Here is a 15,276-nt window from a genome sequence, read left to right on the forward strand (position 1 = left end):
CTTCCCTACACTTAGTGAAACATCTATACCCCGGAACGTCCAACAACCATTCCTGTCCTTGTTCTACCCACGTCTCCGTAATGGCCACAACATCGTAGTCCCAAGTACCAATCCACGCCCCAAGTTCATCTACCTTGTTCCGGATGCTCCTTGCATTGAAGTAGACACACTTCAACCCACCTTCCTGTCTACCAGTACCCACCCTTGACCCTGATACCTTCCCCAATACCTCACCACCCTCACTGACTTCTGGACTACAACTCCCTTTCCCACTCCCCTGACAAATTAGTTTAAACCCCCCTGAAGAGCCGTAACAAATTTCCCTCCCAGGATATTGGTGCCCCTCTGGTTCAGGTGCACCCCGTCCTGTTTGTACAGGTCCCACCTTCCCCAGAACGTGTTCCAATTATCCACGTATCTGAAACCCTCCCTCCTACACCATCCCTGCAACCACATATTTAACTGCACTCTCTCCCTGTTCCTCAACTCGCTATCACGTGGTACCGGCAACGTACCAGAGATGACCACATGTTTCGTCTTGGCTCTCAGCTTCCAGCCCAGCTCCAGAAATTCCTGCTTTAAATCCCCGTCAGAGAGCTGAAAACAGGTAATAAACCTGAGCCAGACCCAAATATGCTCATAAGAATGACATTACCCCTTTAAATGTGAAAAGGTCACTGGTTCCTCAATTGCCCTCTGTAGGTCAGATTGAAATTTAAAATAAGACTCCCTGCCAGATACATGTCAATGTTTAAAGGTTTTGCACTCCCCAGATGTGAAATTTCTATTTAAAAAAAAATAAGTTATTCTATGTGTGATTCTGCTTTAAGAACCTCCTCATGTCCCACAAGATGGAGGGGATGATTGACAGGTAGGAGGGCGGGTCCATGTGCCTTTCCGGTGGGTGATTGACAGCCGGACCGTCCAATCAAGGCTGGGGGACCGGGTAGGATGATTGACAGGTCGGGAGAGGGCTGTTCCAACAGCGTTTCCGGCGTCTGATTGACGGGCGGTTGGTCCAATCGGACACCGGCGCTCCGTTGGGGCGCGCGGCGGCTGCGTGGGAAAAGGGGCGGATCCCAACGCCTTTGCTTGACGGCGGCGCCTGACCAACGGGAAGACGAGGAGGCGGGTACCCAGGGTGATTGACAGACATTCTGTCCAATCGGAGCCCGGGCTGAGGGGAGCACCAAGAGGCGCACGCGCGGGAAGTAGGCGGTGACACACAGGTGCCGGGCGCGCCATGATTGGCGGGGGGACTGTGATTGGCAGGCGGAATACCCAATCGGAGGGACGGGATGGAGCTGAGGCTTGAGATGGGCGGCAACGGACGGCTGGTCCAATCAGAAGGGCGGATTAGTGCGGTAGGGATGTGATGGACAGCTGCGCTGCCCAATCAGAGTGGAGATGTCAGACCGGCCGGGGGAACCTGATTGGCCGAGCGAGTCCGCCCGACCCACCCTCCGGTGATTGACAGCGGCGAGGACCAGTCGGAATGCGAGGCCGGGCCGATGGATGGGCCCGTCCGGGGTTTGAGAGCGGCCGGAGGGCGGGGCCGGGTGGTCCGCTTAGATGGGCGGGAAGGGATATGATTGACATCCCCCCCGGGAGCGGGCCGGGTAATGGACATCCAGTTCAGCCCAATCGGAAAGGGCAACGTCACAGGAGGGCGGGGAAAGAAGGATGCGTGACAGCGGCACCGTCCAATCGGATCTTGGATGAAGGATGTTGCCGGACAACCATTGGCCAAAGGGTGATGATTGACAGGGGGGGACGTCCAATCAAACATTAGTCTGGAGGCCAGGGACCTGAACCAATGGGAGCGGCGTCTGGACAAGGGGGCGGATAACTGACAGGCGCGTCGTCCAATGGAGTCCGAGAATGGCGCAAGGGCGTGACGCTGATTGACCAATCGGAAACGGGTTTGGGGCAGTGGGCGGGAGGATAAATGGCAGCGAGGCGGGGAGCGGATGATTGACAGGCGCTCCGCCCAATGGGCTGTGAGGACGGCGGGGAGTAGTGTTCGCTGATTGGTTGACCGGCGGAGGTTGGCGGCTGATTGACAGGGCATTGACCAATTAGGTCCGGGGCGAGGGGCGGGAGCTCGATAGTGATTGGCGGTGACACCACGACGTAGTGGGGGGCGGATGCCTCACGGGTCCAATGGGGGATGCGCCAATGGAGGGGTGGGGCCCGCCGCTGATTGGTCAGAGGGTTGGATGACTGACTGACAGGTTCTTTGTCCAATAGGATGTGGGAGTGGAGGCGGGAGGTGGAAGGTGATTGGTCGCGGGGGGAAGACAGGGCTGAGTGACAAGGGACGGAGCCAATAGGATGCTGAGGCGGGGGGACCAGGGGCGTTCGATGACGACAAGCCTGAGCAGGGGAAAGGCCAAACATAGGGGAATGTGAAATAAAACATGGTGGGAAATCTCAGGCGGTCTGACAGTATCTGTGGAGAGAGAGCCAATGTTTCCAGTCGGGACAGTCCTTCCTCAGAGCTGGAGAGAGAGAGAGGAGATGGCTGATTGCCGGGGGGCGGGGTCAACAAACCCTCGGGGCGGGACAGATAATCCGGACCGCGGTTGGCGATTGGATGGGGGACAGATGATTGACGGGTGCCTGGTCCAATAGGACACGGAGGCGGGAGCTTAGAGGTCGTCCACGATTGGGCAGATTGGGGGGACCGGCTGATTGACGGGCGGGAGGTCCAATGGAATGCGGGGGCGGGACAGAAGCACGGTTGGCAGATGGGGGGTGGGGTTTGCTGAGTGACGTGTCCCTCGGCCAATAGAAAATGGGGGCGGGAACAACGAGGGACGGGAACCACGATTGGCGATGGGGGGAGCTGATTGACGGGCACCCGGTCCAATAGCAGCTGGAGGCGGGACACCGAACCCGACACCGATTGGCGACTGATGAGGGGTAGGGATGATTGACGTGACGTCGGTCCAGTAGGATGGGGGAGGGGGCGGGAACAGCAAGGCCGGATGACGATTGGGGGCGGGGCTGAACACTCGACGCCCCATTGGCCGCGGAGGCCGTTGATGGACGGGGCCCCCTGTCCAATCGGGTGCGGGCCGGGAGGCGGGGCTGGGCGCTGATTGGCGGGGGCGCGGTGATTGACGGGGCGCTGGGCCAATGGGGTGCGGGGGGCGGGGAGAAGGCGCCAGATTTAAATCGGATGTCCGTTGGGGCCGAGAACTCGGAGCCGCTTCTGGAGCCGCAGAGACCCAGACACAGAGGGTGAGACAGAGACCCAGACGCAGAGGGTGAGACAGAGTCCCAGACGCAGAGGGTGAGACAGAGACCCAGACGCAGAGGGTGAGACAGAGGGTGAGACAGAGTCCCAGACGCAGAGGGTGAGACAGAGACCCAGACGCAGAGGGTGAGACAGAGTCCCAGACGCAGAGGGTGAGACAGAGTCCCAGACGCAGAGGGTGAGACAGAGACCCAGACGCAGAGGGTGAGACAGAGACCCAGACGCAGAGGGTGAGACAGAGACCCAGACACAGAGGGTGAGACAGAGACCCAGACACAGAGGGTGAGACAGAGACCCAGACGCAGAGGGTGAGACAGAGTCCCAGACGCAGAGGGTGAGACAGAGACCCAGACGCAGAGGGTGAGACAGAGACCCAGACACAGAGGGTGAGACAGAGACCCAGACACAGAGGGTGAGACAGAGACACAGAGGGTGAGACAGAGACCCAGACACAGAGGGTGAGACAGAGACCCAGACACAGAGGGTGAGACAGAGACCGACACCTCCCCCAGCGCGGTGCCCGTGTTGCTGCCTCTGAGATTTGATGACGATTCTCTCTCTCTGTCTCTCCCACAGGTGACCATGTCCGGCCGGCCGAGCGTCCCCGTGGATCCCCCCGCCGCCAGTGCCTCCCGCAAGCCGGCGAGCCGCCCCGTGCGGGTGGCGGTGCGACTGCGCCCCTACCAGGTGGCCGAGGACGAGGAGGGGCAGGGCGCCTGCGTCCGGGGTGTCGACACCCGCTCGCTGGAGATCGCCAACCGGAGGAACCGCAGCGAGTCCATGCACTACCAGTGAGGGAGGGTGCGCGGCTCGGAGAGGACTCGAACCCCCCCTCGTTAACCCCCCCCCCCCCCCCACACTGTTAACCCCAACCCCAACCCACCCCCGTTAACCCCACCCCCCCACACTGTTAACCCCAACCCCCCCCTCCCGTTCACCCCAACCCACCCCCCAACACTTTGCAGCGTCCATGCACTGCCAGTGAGGGAGGTGGGGGTGTGGGGTGGGTGGCGTGCAGCCCAGGAGAGGACTTAAACCCTCCCCCTCCTCCAATCCTTCCCCTCGTCCAATTCTTCCACCCCCAACCCCACTGCCATGCGGCGAGGAAAGGACTCGAAACCCCCCCTCCTCCTCTAATAGCCCCATCACCCCCTCGAATTCACCCCCCACCCCCGTCACTCCCGATCCTCCTGGGGTACAGGTCTGTCACTATAACACTGGGTACAGTACTGGTGGGGACGGGTCTGTCACTGTATAACACTGGGGTACAGTACTGGTGGGGACGGGTCTGTATAACACTGGGGTACAGTACTGGTGGGGACGGGTCTGTCACTGTATAACACTGGGGTACAGTACTGGTGGGGACGGGTCTGTCACTGTATAACACTGGGGTACAGTACTGGTGGGGACGGGTCTGTCACTGTATAACACAGGTACAGTACTGGTGGGGCCGGGTCTGTCACTGTATAGCACTGGGGTACAGTACTGGTGGGGACGGGTCTGTCACTGTATAACACTGGGGTACAGTACTGGTGGGGACGGGTCTGTCGCTGTATACCACTGGGGTACAGTACTGGTGGGGATGGGTCTGTCGCTGCATAACACTGGGGTACAGTACTGGTGGGGACAGGTCTGTCACTGTATAACACTGGGGTACAGTACTGGTGGGGACAGGTCTGTCACTGTATAACACTGGGGTACAGTACTGGTGGGGACAGGTCTGTCACTGTATAACACTGGGATACAGTACTGATGGGGACGGGTCTGTCACTGTATAACACCGGGGTACAGTACTGGTGGGGATGGGTCTGTCACTGTATAACACTGGGGTACAGTACTGGTGGGGACGGGTCTGTCACTGTATGACACTGGGGTACAGTACTGGTGGGGATGGGTCTGTCACTGTATAACACTGAGGTACAGTACTGGCGGGGACGGGTCTGTCGCTGTATAACACTGGGGTACAGTACTGGTGGGGCCGGGTCTGTCACTGTATAACACTGGGGTACAGTACTGGTGGGAAGGGTCTGTCACTATAACACTGGGGTACAGTACCGGTGGGGACGGGTCACTGTATAACACTGGGGTACAGTACTGGTGGGGACGGGTCTATCACTGTATAACACTGGGGTACAGTACTGGTGGGAAGGGTCTGTCACTATAACACTGGGGTACAGTACTGGTGGGGACGGGTCTGTCACTGTATAACACTGGGGTACAGTACTGGTGGGGACGGGTCTGTCACTGTATAACACTGGGGTACAGTACTGGTGGGGATGGGTCTATCGCTGTATAACACTGGGGTACAGTACTGATGGGGACGGGTCTGTCACTGTATAACACTGGGGTACAGTACTGGTGGGGACGGGTCTGTCACTGTATAACACTGGGGTACAGTACTGGTGGGGATGGGTCTGTCACTGTATAACACTGGGGTACAGTACTGGTGGGGACGGGTCTGTCACTGTATAACACTGGGGTACAGTACTGGTGGGGATGGGTCTGTCACTGTATAACACCGGGGTACAGTACTGGTGGGGACGGGTCTGTCACTGTATAACACTGGGGTACAGTACTGATGGGGACGGGTCTGTCGCTGTATAACACTGGGGTACAGTACTGGTGGGGACGGGTCTGTCACTGTATAACACTGGGGTACAGTACTGGTGGGGATGGGTCTGTCACTGTATAACACTGGGGTACAGTACTGATGGGGACGGGTCTGTCGCTGTATAACACTGGGGTACAGTACTGGTGGGGACGGGTCTGTCACTGTATAACACTGGTGTACAGTACTGGTGGGGACGGGTCTGTCACTGTCTAACACTGGGGTACAGTACTGGTAGGGACGGGTCTGTCACTGTATAACACTGGGGTACAGTACTGGTGGGGACGGGTCTGTCACTGTATAACACTGGGGTACAGTACTGGTGGGGACGGGTCTGTCACTGTATAACACTGGGGTACAGTACTGGTGGGGACGGGTCTGTCACTATAACACTGGGGTACAGTACTGGTGGGGACAGGTCTGTCACTGTAACACTGGGGTACAGTACTGGTGGGGATGGGTCTGTCACTGTATAACACTGGGGTACAGTACTGGTGGGGACAGGTCTGTCACTGTATAACACTGGGGTACAGTACTGGTGGGCCGGGTCTGTCACTGTATAACACTGGGGTACAGTACTGGTGGGGATGGGTCTGTCACTGGAACACTGGGATACAGTACTGGTGGGGACAGGTCTGTCACTGTATAACACTGGGGTACAGTACTGGTGGGGATGGGTCTGTCACTGTATAACACTGGGGTACAGTACTGGTGGGGACGGGTCTGTCACTGTATAATTCTGGGGTACAGTACTGGTGTGGACGGGTCTGTCACTGTATAACACTGAGGTACAGTACTGGTGGGGACGGGTCTGTCACTGTCTAACACTGGGGTACAGTACTGGTGGGGATGGGTCTGTCACTGTATAACACTGGGGTACAGTACTGGTGGGGACGGGTCTGTCTCTGTATAACAATGGGGTACAGTACTGGTGGGGATGGGTCTGTCACTATATAACACTGGGGTACAGTACTGGTGGGGACGGGGCTGTTGCTGTATAACACTGGGGTTCAGTACTGGTGGGGACTGGTCTGTCACTGTATAACACTGGGGTACAGTACTGGTGGGGACGGGTCTGTCACTGTAACACTGGGGTACAGTACTGGTGGGGACGGGTCTGTCACTGTATAACTCTGGGGTACAGTACTGGTGGGGATGGGTCTGTCACTGTATAACACTGGGGTACAGTACAGGTGGGGACAGGTCTGTCACTGTATAACACTGGGGTACAGTACAGGTGGGGACAGGTCTGTCACTGTATAACACTGGGGTACAGTACTGGTGGGGACGTGTCTGTCACTGTATAACACTGGGGTACAGTACTGGTGGGGACCGATCTGTCACTGTAACACTGGGGTACAGTACTGGTGGGGACGGGTCTGTCACTGTATAACACTGAGGTACAGTCCAGGTGGGGACAGGTCTGTCACTGTATAACACTGGGGTACAGTACTGGTGGGGACGGGTCTGTCTCTGTATAACACTGGGGTACAGTACTGGTGGGGATGGGTCTGTCACTGTATAACACTGGGGTACAGTACTGGTGGGGACGGGTCTGTCACTGTAACACTGGGGTACAGTGCAGGTGGGGACAGGTCTGTCACTGTATAACACTGGGGTACAGTACTGGTGGGGACGGGTCTGTCACTGTATAACACTGGGGTACAGTACAGGTGGGGACAGGTCTGTCACTGTATAACTCTGGGGTACAGTACTGGTGGGGCTGTGTCTGTCACTGTATAACACTGGGGTACAGTACTGGTGGGGACGGGTCTGTCACTGTAACACTGGGGTACAGTACTGGTGGGGACGGGTCTGTCACTGTATAACACTGAGGTACAGTACAGGTGGGGACAGGTCTGTCACTGTATAACACTGGGGTACAGTACTGGTGGGGACGGGTCTGTCTCTGTATAACACTGGGGTACTGTACTGGTGGGGATGGGTCTGTCACTGTATAACACTGGGGTACAGTACTGGTGGGGACGGGTCTGTCACTGTAACACTGGGGTACAGTACTGGTGGGGACGGGTCTGTCACTGTATAACACTGAGGTACAGTACAGGTGGGGACAGGTCTGTCACTGTATAACACTGGGGTACAGTACTGGTGGGGACGGGTCTGTCACTGTATAACACTGGGGTACAGTACAGGTGGGGACAGGTCTGTCACTGTATAACACTGGGGTACAGTGCTGGTGGGGACGTGTCTGTCACTGTATAACACTGGGGTACAGTACTGGTGGGGACGGGTCTGTCACTGTATAACACTGGGGTACAGTACAGGTGGGGACAGGTCTGTCACTGTATAACACTGGGGTACAGTACTGGTGGGGACGGGTCTGTCACTGTGTAACACTGGGGTACAGTACTGGTGGGGATGGGTCTGTCACTGTATAACACTGGGGTACAGTACTGGTGGGGATGGGTCTGTCACTGTATAACACTGGGGTACAGTATGGTGGGGATGGGTCCATCACTGTATAACACTGGGGTACAGTACTGGTGGGGACGGGTCTGTCACTGTATAACAATGGGGTACAGTACTGGTGGGGACGGGTCTGTCACTGTATAACACTGGGGTACACTACTGGTGGGGACGGGTCTGTCACTGTATAGCACTGGGGTACAGTACTGGTGGGGATGGCTCTGTCTCTGTATAACACTGGGGTACAGTACTGGTGGGGACGGGTCTGTCGCTGTATAACACTGGGGTACAGTACTGGTGGGGCCGGGTCTGTCACTGTATAACACTGGGGTACAGTACTGGTGGGGCCGGGTCTGTCTCTGTATAACACTGGGGTACAGTACTGGTGGGGACGGGTCTGTCACTGTATAACACTGGGGTACAGTACTGGTGGGGACGGGTCAGTCACTGTATAACACTGGGGTACAGTACTGTTGGGGCCGGGTCTGTCTCTGTATAACACTGGGGTACAGTACTGGTGGGGCAGGGTCTGTCACTGTAACACTGGGGTACAGTACTGGTGGGGACGGGTCTGTCACTGTATAACACTGAGGTACAGTACTGGTGGGGACGGGTCTGTCTCTGTATAACACTGGGGTACAGTACTGGTGGGGACGGGTCTGTCTCTGTATAACACTGGGGTACAGTACTGGTGGGGACGGGTCTGTCTCTGTATAACACGGGTTCAGTACTGGTGGGGCTGGGTCTGTCACTGTATGGAGCTCTGCATGACAACGTTCCGATGAGACAGGGGGGTGTTGGTAGGGTACGGGAACCGTGGTGCACGAAGGTTGTGATGAACCTGGTGAATAAGAAAAGAGAGGCGTACAGAAGGTTCAGAGAGCTAGGAGGTGTTAAGGATTTAGAGGAGTATACGCGATGTAGGAAGGAGCTTAAGAAGGAAATTAGGAGAGCGAGAAGGGGTCATGAGAAGACCTTGGCGGGTAAGATTAAGGAGAATCCCAAGGCTTTCTACAAATATGTCAAGAGTAAAAGGATGAGATGTGAAGGCATAGGACCCTTAAAAGGTGAAGGGGGAAAAGTTTGTGCGGAACCGTTAGAATTGGCGGAGGTGCTTAATGAATACTTTACCTCGGTATTCACGGTGGAAAGGGATCTGGGTGGTTGTACTGCTGGATTGCGGAGGACAGAAAGGATCGAGCATGTGGACATAAAGAAAGAGGATATGTTGGAACTATTGAATGGCATCAAGGTTGGTAAGTCGCCGGGACCGGATGGGATGTACCCCAGGTTACTGTGGGAGGCGAGGGAGGAGATTGCGGAGCCTTTGGCGATGATCTTTGCATCGTCGATGGAGACGGGAGAGGTTCCGGAGGATTGGAGGATTGCGGATGTGGTCCCTATATTCAAGAAAGGGAACAGGGACTGCCCGGGAAATTACCGACCGGTGAGTCTAACCTCAGTGGTTGGTAAGTTGATGGAGAGGATCCTGAGAGACAGGATTTATGATCATCTAGAGAAGTTTAGTATGATCAAAAGTAGTCAGCACGGCTTTGTCAGGGGCAGGTCGTGCCTTACGAGCCTGGTTGAGTTCTTTGAAAATGTGACCAAGCACATTGACGAAGGAAGAGCGGTGGATGTGGTCTATATGGACTTCAGCAAAGCGTTCGATAAGGTCCCCCATGCAAGACTTCTTGAGAAAGTGAGAGGGCATGGGATCCAAGGGGCTGTTGCCTTGTGGATCCAGAACTGGCTTGCCTGCAGAAGGCAGAGAGTGGCTGTGGAGGGGTCTTTCTCTGCATGGAGGTCAGTGACCAGTGGAGTGCCCCAGGGATCTGTTCTGGGACCCTTGCTGTTTGTCATTTTCATAAATGACCTGGATGAGGAAGTGGAGGGATGGGTTGGTAAGTTTGCTGACGACACCAAGGTAGGTGGTGTTGTGGATAGTTTGGAGGGATGTCAGAAGTTGCAGCGAGACATAGATAGAATGCAAGACTGGGCGGAGAAGTGGCAGATGGACTTCAACCCGGATAAGTGTGTAGTGATCCATTTTGGCAGATCCAATGGGATGGAGCAGCAGTATAAAATGAAGGGTACCATTCTTAGCAGTGTAGAGGATCAGAGGGACCTTGGGGTCCGGGTCCATAGGACTCTTAAATCGGCCTCGCAGGTGGAGGATGCGGTCAAGAAGGCGTATGGCGTACTAGCCTTCATTAATCGAGGGATTGAGTTTAGGAGTCGGGAGATAATGCTGCAGCTTTATAGGACCCTGGTTAGACCCCACTTGGAGTACTGCGCGCAGTTCTGGTCACCTCATTACAGGAAAGATGTTGAAGCCATTGAAAGGGTGCAGAGGAGATTTACAAGGATGTTGCCTGGATTGGGGGGCATGCCTTATGAGGATAGGTTGAGGGAGCTTGGTCTCTTCTCCCTGGAGAGACGAAGGATGAGAGGTGACCTGATAGAGGTTTACAAGATGTTGAGGGGTCTGGATAGGGTGGACTCTCAGAGGCTATTTCCAAGGGCTGAAATGGTTGCTACGAGAGGACACAGGTTTAAGGTGCTGGGGGGTAGGTACAGGGGGGATGTCAGGGGTAAGTTTTTCACTCAGAGGGTGGTGGGTGAGTGGAATCGGCTGACGTCGGTGGTGGTGGAGGCAAACTCGTTGGGGTCTTTTAAGAGACTTCTGGATGAGTACATGGGATTTAATGGGATTGAGGGCTATAGATAGGCCTAGAGGTGGGGATGTGATCGGCGCAACTTGTGGGCCGAAGGGCCTGTTTGTGCTGTGGCTTTCTATGTTCTATGTTCTATGTTCTATAACACTGGGGTACAGTACTGTTGGGGACGGGTCTGTATAACACTGGGGTACAGTACTGGTGGGGACGGGTCTGTCACTGTATAACACTGGGGTACAGTACTGGTGGGGACGGGTCTGTCACTGTATAACACTGGGGTACAGTACTGTTGGGGCCGGGTCTGTCTCTGTATAACACTGGGGTACAGTACTGGTGGGGCCGGGTCTGTCACTGTAACACTGGGGTACAGTACTGGTGGGGACGGGTCTGTCTCTGTATAACACTGGGGTACAGTACTGGTGGGGACGGGTCTGTCTCTGTATAACACTGGGGTACAGTACTGGTGGGGACGGGTCTGTCTCTGTATAACACTGGGGTACAGTACTGGTGGGGACGGGTCTGTCTCTGTATAACACTGGGGTACAGTACTGGTGGGGACGGGTCTGTCACTGTAACACTGGGGTACAGTACTGGTGGGGACGGGTCTGTCACTGTATAACACTGGGGTACAGTACTGGTGGGGACGGGTCTGTCACTGTATAACACTGGGGTACAGTACTGGTGGGGCCGGGTCTGTCACTGTAACACTGGGGTACAGTACTGGTGGGGACGGGTCTGTCACTGTATAACACTGGGGTACAGTACTGTTGGGGCCGGGTCTGTCTCTGTATAACACTGGGGTACAGTACTGGTGGGGATGGGTCTGTCACTGTATAACACTGGGGTACAGTACTGGTGGGGCCGGGTCTGTCACTGTAACACTGGGGTACAGTACTGGTAGGGACGGGTCTGTCACTGTATAACACTGGGGTACAGTACTGGTGGGGACGGGTCTGTCACTGTATAACACTGGGGTACAGTACTGATGGGGACGGGTCTGTATAACACTGGGGTACAGTACTGGTGGGGGCGGGTCTGTCACTGTATAACACTGGGGTACAGTACTGGTGGGGACGGGTCTGTCACTGTATAACACTGGGGTACGGTACTGGTGGGGATTGGTCTGTCACTATAACACTGGGGTACAGTACTGTGGGGACGGGTCTGTCACTGTATAACACTGGGGTACAGTACTGGTGGGGATGGGTCTGTCACTGTGTAACACTGGGGTACAGTACTGGTGGGGATGGGTCTGTCACTGTATAACACTGGGGTACAGTACTGGTGGGGACGGGTCTGTCGCTGTATAACACTGGGGTACAGTACTGGTGGGGACGGGTCTGTCACTATAACACTGGGGTACAGTACTGGTGGGGACGGCTCTGTCTCTGTATAACACTGGGGTACAGTACTGGTGGGGACGGCTCTGTCTCTGTATAACACTGGGGTACAGTGGGGATGGGTCTATCACTGTTGGACAGTGTAGAGTTGACAGGCTGAATGGTCTCTCTGATCCCCCCCTGGTTGTATTCCATTCTCTAACCCAGCTCCTTCTGTCTCCCAGCTTTGACGCATTTTACGGTGATGACTCTTCCCAGCAGGAAGTCTACATGGGGTCAGTCAAACCCATCCTGTCTCATGTCCTGAATGGCCAGAATGCCAGCGTCTTTGCCTATGGCCCCACGGGTGCAGGTGGGTGTCTGAGCGAGTGTCGACTCTCTATCCAGCCTCTGCTTGTGGATGTCGGTCCGCTGACTCGCTGTTTTCCTCGGTTGTAGGTAAGACCCACACCATGCTCGGCAGTCCTGAGCAGCCCGGGGTCGTTCCCCGCGCCCTTCTCGACGTCTTCCGCATGAGCCGGGAGCAGAGCGACCAGCTGACCGGCCCCTCCTGGTCATTCGCCATCACCATGTCTTACCTGGAGATCTACCAGGAGAAGGTAAGACAGAGGATTCTGAGCATAACCGTTAGCGCTGGTTGCAGATGATACCAAGTTGGGTGGGAGGGTGAACCGTGACGAGGATGCAGAGATCCTTCAGAATGATCTGGACAGGTTGGGTGAGTGGGCAAATTAATGGCAGGTGCAGTATAATTTGAATAAATGTGAGGTTATTCACTTTTTGGAAGCAAAAACAAGAAGGCAGATTACTACCTGAATGGGTGTAAATTGGGAGAGGGGAGTGTGCAGTGGGACCTGGGCGTCCTTGTGCACCAGTCGCTGAAGGTAAGCATGCAGATGCAGCAGGCGGTAAAGAAGACTAGTGGTCTGTTGGCCTTCATTGCGAGAGGTTTCGAGTACAGGAGCAGGGATGTGTTGTTGCGATTATACAGGGTCTTGGTGAGGCCACACCTGGAGTATTGTGCGCAGTTTTGGTCTCCTTTTCTGAGGAAGGATGTTCTTGCTCTCGAGGGAGCGCAGCGAAGGTTTACCCGGCTGATTCCGGGGATGGCGGGACTGATGGACGAGGAGAGATTGACTGGGTTAGGATTGTTTCCGCTGGAGTTCAGACGAATGACGGGGGATCTCACAGAGACTTATAAAATTCTAACAGGACCGGACAGGGTAGGTGCAGGGAGGGTGTCCCCGATGGTGGTGGGTGGGTGGGGGGGGGGGGGGGGGGGGGAAGAGTCCAGAACCAGGGGGTCACAGTCTGAGGATTGGGGGGAGACCATTTAGGACGGGAGGTGAGGAAACATTTCTTCACCCGGGGAGCCTGTGGAATTCATTCCCACAGGAAGGAGTTGATGCCAAAACACTGACTGTATTGGAGAGGCGGCTGGATGGAGCGCTCGGGGGGAGCGGGATCAAAGGTTATGGGGAGAAAGCAGGGTGAGGCTATTGAGTTGGATGATCAGCCATGATGGTGATGAATGGGGGAAACACAGTAAGAGGTTTAACAACACCAGGTTAAAGTCCAACAGGTTTATTTGGTAGCAAACGCCACACAAGCTTTCGGAGCTGCAAGCCCCTTCTTCAGGTGAGTGGGAGTTCTGTTCACAAACATAAGAACATAAGAAATAGGAGCAGGAGTAGGCCATCTCGCCCCTCGAGCCTGCCCCGCCATTCAATAAGATCATGGCTGATCTGAAGTGGATCAGTTCCACTTACCCACCTGATCCCTATAACCCCTAATTCCCTTCCCGATCAGGAATCCATCTATCCGTGATTTAAACATATTCAACGAGGTAGCCTCCACCACTTCAGTGGGCAGAGAATTCCAGAGATTCACCACCCTTTGAGAGAAGAAGTTCCTCCTCAACTCTGTCCTAAACTGACCACCCTTTATTTTGAGGCTGTGCCCTCTAGTTCTAGCTTCCTTTCTAAGTGGAAAAAATCTCTCCACCTCTACCCTATCCAGCCCTTTCATTATCTTATAGGTCTCTATAAGATCCCCCCTCAGCCTTCTAAATTCCAATGAGTACAAACCCAATCTGCTCAGTCTCTCCTCATAAACAACACCCCTCATCTCTGGTATCAACCTGGTGAACCTTCTCTGCACGCCTCCAAGGCCAATATATCCTTCCGCAAATAAGGGGACCAATACTGCACACAGTATTCCAGCTGCGGCCTCACCAATGCCCTGTACAGATGCAGCAAGACATCTCTGCTTTTATATTCTATCCCCCTCGCGATATAGGCCAACATCCCATTTGCCTTCTTGATCACCTGTTGCACCTGCAGACTGGGTTTTTGCGTCTCATGCACAAGGACCCCCAGGTCCCTCTGCACAGTAGCATGTTGTAATTTTTTTCCATTTAGATAATAATCCAATTTGCTATTATTTCCTCCAAAGTGAATAACCTCGCATTTGTCAACTTTATACTCCATCTGCCAGACCCTCGCCCAATCACTCAGCCTGTCCAAATCTCTCTGCAGACCTTCTACGCCCTCCACACGATTCACTTTTCCATTTATCTTTGAGTCGTCTGCAAACTTTGTTACCCTACACTCAGTCCCCTCCTCCAGATCGTCTATATAAATGGTAAATAGTTGAGGCTCCAGTACCGATTCCTGCGGCACACCACTAGTCACCATCCGCCAACCAGAAAAGCACCCATTTATTCCGACTCTGTTTCCTGTCCGATTGGGCATATAAAGACACAAACTCAATTTACATGAATAATGGTTGGAATGCGAATACTTACAGCTAATCAAGTCTTTAAGATATAAACAATGTGAGTGGAGAGAGCATCAAGACAGGCTAAAGAGATGTGTATTGTCTCCAGACAGGACAGCCAGTGAGACTCTGCAGGTCCAGGCAAGCTGTGGGGATTACAAATAGTGTGACATGAACCCAATA

At 54.7% G+C, this 15,276-nt stretch overlaps 1 protein-coding gene across 1 annotated transcript; it reads left to right on the forward strand.

Moving 5' to 3' along the window:
* Positions 1 to 3,194: 3,194 nt before the first annotated feature.
* Positions 3,195 to 12,914, forward strand: LOC144488225 (kinesin-like protein KIF22; the record flags this gene model as incomplete). The annotated part of the gene is made up of 4 exons (XM_078206252.1): positions 3,195 to 3,246; positions 3,839 to 4,053; positions 12,540 to 12,667; positions 12,754 to 12,914. Coding segments are annotated over exons 2-4 (498 nt in total), but the record flags the coding sequence as incomplete, so codon positions are not given.
* Between the last annotated feature and the right edge of the window lie 2,362 nt (positions 12,915 to 15,276).

The sequence above is a fragment of the Mustelus asterias genome, unplaced genomic scaffold (assembly GCF_964213995.1).
Source record: "Mustelus asterias unplaced genomic scaffold, sMusAst1.hap1.1 HAP1_SCAFFOLD_1386, whole genome shotgun sequence".
In the NCBI taxonomy this organism is placed as follows: domain Eukaryota; kingdom Metazoa; phylum Chordata; class Chondrichthyes; order Carcharhiniformes; family Triakidae; genus Mustelus; species Mustelus asterias.